Here is a 3,249-nt window from a genome sequence, read left to right as displayed (position 1 = left end):
TGCAGGGCTTTGCTGACTTCCACCTGGGATTCTCTGGGGCTTGGGCCCCAGCTGGGGGCCTGGTGGCTGCATTAGGTCCCAGCCTGGGACCAAGGGAGGGGGCGCTGCAGCCGGGGCTGGGGTTCAGGTGAGGTTTCGGGTGCCATGGCCACCCCTGCAGGCAGCCTCCTAGGTCTGGGATTGACTGTGGGACCCTGGCCCCAGCCTCTCGGTTCCCACACATGGCAGTGGGTGGCCAGGGCAGGCGGCTCTGCTATGCTGGCATCCGAGGCTGGCCCCTGGATGGCCTAGAGGCGCGACCAGAAGAGGGGCTTGCTGGAAGTGCAGGGTCTGCATAAGGGGTCTGCAAGTGCTTTCCTCAGGGGACCTGAGCGTTGGCCACTAAAGAGCCCCACAGAGCCGCCCCTGGTGATCCGGAGCCCCTGCCGTGGGTGCCTGCTGCCGCATCTCTGGGTAAACCCACAGGTCCAGCGCTGACCTCATGCTGGGAGAGTGAGGCTGGGAAGTGAGGGCCTTGGCCGAGTCCACACAGCCACGAGTGGGGCAGCCCGTGTCCAGCCATCCTGGCCAGCCCGAGGCCGCCCACGCCCAGCTCCCTGCTCTGCCTACAAGGCCTGCCAGGAAGGACGCCAGGAGGGGACTGCAGAGCAGTGACCGACCTTGTGTCGCCAGCCAGCTGGGCCCAGGCAGCAAGAAGCAGCGAGTCCCTGTGGGCAGGCGGCCGGCGTGTGCACGGTCGGCGGAGCCGAGGCGCCGGCACCAGGCCTGGCGGGCTGCGGGGGGCTGCTGTGGCTCCCCCTCCTTTGCCCACACACTCAGCTGCTGCCGCCCGGACAATGCCCAGCAGGGGCTCTGGGGAGGGAGGGTGGGGAAGCTGAGGTTTAGGCAGACGGAACTTTGCAGGGTCCACGTGGAGGCGCGTCAGGATGGGCAGCGTTGGCTCCCTGGGCCCGGGACGGCTCTGCTGTGTCCCTGCTGACCTGGGCCGGGAGCTGCCCCCCTCAGGTGTGAGCGGGCAGCACGCAGCCAGCGCCCACTCCTGGTGCAGCGCAGGTGACCCCAGGGCCACAAGGTTGGGGTCAAGCTGGGGGGGTTCGAGTGTGGGTACTGCCGCCCCCTCCCTGTGACCCCATCTGAGCCTTGATTTCCTCATCATGAGATGGGAGGCAGGGAGCAGCCTGGCTAAGTGGGGAGGGGCAGGCCGAAGCCTGGTCCCGGTGGCGGCAGGTGACTCCGGGGCGGGGAGAGGGAGGCTCCCTGGCAGGAACATGGCTGGGAGGCCAAAGGGGGCACCTGAGTGGCTGTGTGAGCAGGAAGCGGGGGCAATAGGAGGTGGGTGGATGTCATAGTCACAGCCAGAGACCCAGAGATGGGGCAGCAACCCTACCCTCACCCCCCAAAAACTGGTCACTCCTCCTGTGACGAAACAGAAGTGGGAGGGGGTCTCTGCACCTGCATCGGGCAAGGCCCAGAGGGGCAGGGCTGCAGGGAAGCTGGGCAACGGCTGGGATGACCTGTCTCCTCTACTCCCCTGCCCTGCTTCCCCTCTGGCTGGGTTTGTAGATTCTTCCCTGAAAGAGGGCTGGAGAGGGGTACGGTCAGAGATGCCACAGAGGCCCAGGGGCGGAATGGCCTCCGTGGCCGCCCCAGGGCAGGCGGGCGGGCCCAGAGCCCGTGGAGCCACGCCAGGCTGCCCAGCCAGACGGGCACAGCCGAGGCCCCTGTGGCCTGCGGCCCTGGCCAGGGCGGCCCACCGCTTCCCGCTCAGGCTTGGTGGGGGAGGAGGGGCCCCGGCCCCTGGCTCCTGCCCCTGCAGGTGGACGTGCTGGCAGGTGGCAGACAGACAGGTGGGCAGAGCAGGGGCCTGAGAGTGAGGCCAGGGCCTGTGTCGGGGGCCCAGAGCTCGGGGCGGGCACTGCCCCCAGCGTGCCAAGTCCCAGCCTCCCCCGGGGGCTCACACGTCCCCTCTCTGCTCTTTCTCTTCCAGCTGCTGCTGGCAGCCACAGGCGGGCACCGAGGCCCCGGACGTTAGGAGCCGCCCCTGCCCACTCAGTCGCCTGAAGCCATCTCCTCCTCCTGTCCTCGCTTGAAGGCCCTGCCCCCGGCCCCGGCCTGCTCCGCTCGCTGCCGGACCCTGGCATGTCAAGGCCTGGCTCGCGCCTGCCTGCCCAGCCGGCGGAACCCTGGCGGCCCCGCGAGCTAGGATGAGGGGCCAGGCCGCCGCCCCGGGCGCCCTCTGGATCCTCGGGCCGCTGCTGCTGCTGCTGGGGCAGCAGGCGGGCACGGCCGCGGGGACAGACGCGGGGCCCGGGGCCGAGCCGTGCGCCACGCTGGTGCAGGGCAAGTTCTTCGGGTACTTCTCGGCAGCCGCCGTGTTCCCGGCCAACGCCTCGCGCTGCTCCTGGACCCTGCGCAACCCGGACCCGCGCCGCTACACGCTCTACGTGAAGGTGGCCAAGGCGCCCTCCTGCGGCGGCCCCACCCGCGTCCGCACCTACCAGTTCGACTCCTTCCTGGAGTCCACACGCACCTACCTGGGCGTGGAGAGCTTCGACGAGGTGCTGAGGCTCTGCGACCCCTCGGCACCCCTGGCCTTCCTGCAGGCCAGCAAGCAGTTTCTGCAGATGCAGCGGCAGCGGCCGCCCCAGGACGACAGCCCCGCGCCCCAGGACGGGCCCCCCGGTCCCAGCGACGACTTCTCCGTGGAGTACCTGGTCGTGGGCAACCGCAACCCCAGCCGGGCCGCCTGCCAGATGCTGTGCCGCTGGCTGGACGCCTGTCTGGCTGGCAGCCGCAGCTCACACCCCTGTGGCATCATGCAGACCCCCTGTGCCTGCCTGGGCGGGGACACCGGCGACCCTGCCTCCGGCTCCCTGGCGCCTCGCGGGGATGTCTGCCTGAGGGACGGCATGGCTGGTGGCCCCGAGAACTGCCTCACCAGCCTGACCCAGGACCGGGGCGGGGATGGCGCTCCAGGTGAGTGATGGCTAGGAGAGGCCCTGGGGTGGCTCTCTGGGCATAGGGTGGGTGGGAAGGGTCTTTTCTGCAGGGCTGCCCTGGCCACCCATCCCCCGAGCACTCCGGGGAAGCCAAGTGCAAAGAGAGAAGTTCTCTGCAGGCTCCCTGAGAATGGGCAGCCTGGGGTGCTTGCCTCTGGCCCCCAGGGTGCTGGGGTGCCTGCCTCATGGGTGGTGCTTGCTAAGTGCTCAGGGAAGAGAGGGATGGAGGGAGGGAGGGAAGGAAGGAAGA

General features: G+C 69.5%; 1 protein-coding gene across 1 annotated transcript in view; it reads left to right on the top strand.

Annotated features, from left to right (window-relative positions):
* Positions 1–2,204: 2,204 nt before the first annotated feature.
* Positions 2,205–3,249, top strand: part of ADGRB1 (adhesion G protein-coupled receptor B1) — a 73,610-nt gene continuing 72,565 nt past the window's right edge. Inside the window, exon 1 of the mRNA XM_007464624.1 lies at positions 2,205–2,976. Coding sequence (XP_007464686.1) covers positions 2,205–2,976 — 772 coding nt within the window. The remainder of the gene's footprint in view (positions 2,977–3,249) is intronic.

The sequence above is a fragment of the Lipotes vexillifer genome, unplaced genomic scaffold, assembly GCF_000442215.2.
Source record: "Lipotes vexillifer unplaced genomic scaffold, Lipotes_vexillifer_v1.1 scaffold394, whole genome shotgun sequence".
NCBI classification, from domain to species: domain Eukaryota; kingdom Metazoa; phylum Chordata; class Mammalia; order Artiodactyla; family Lipotidae; genus Lipotes; species Lipotes vexillifer.
Note: the sequence above shows the minus strand (reverse complement) of the source record. Positions and strands in the feature narration are given on the sequence as shown.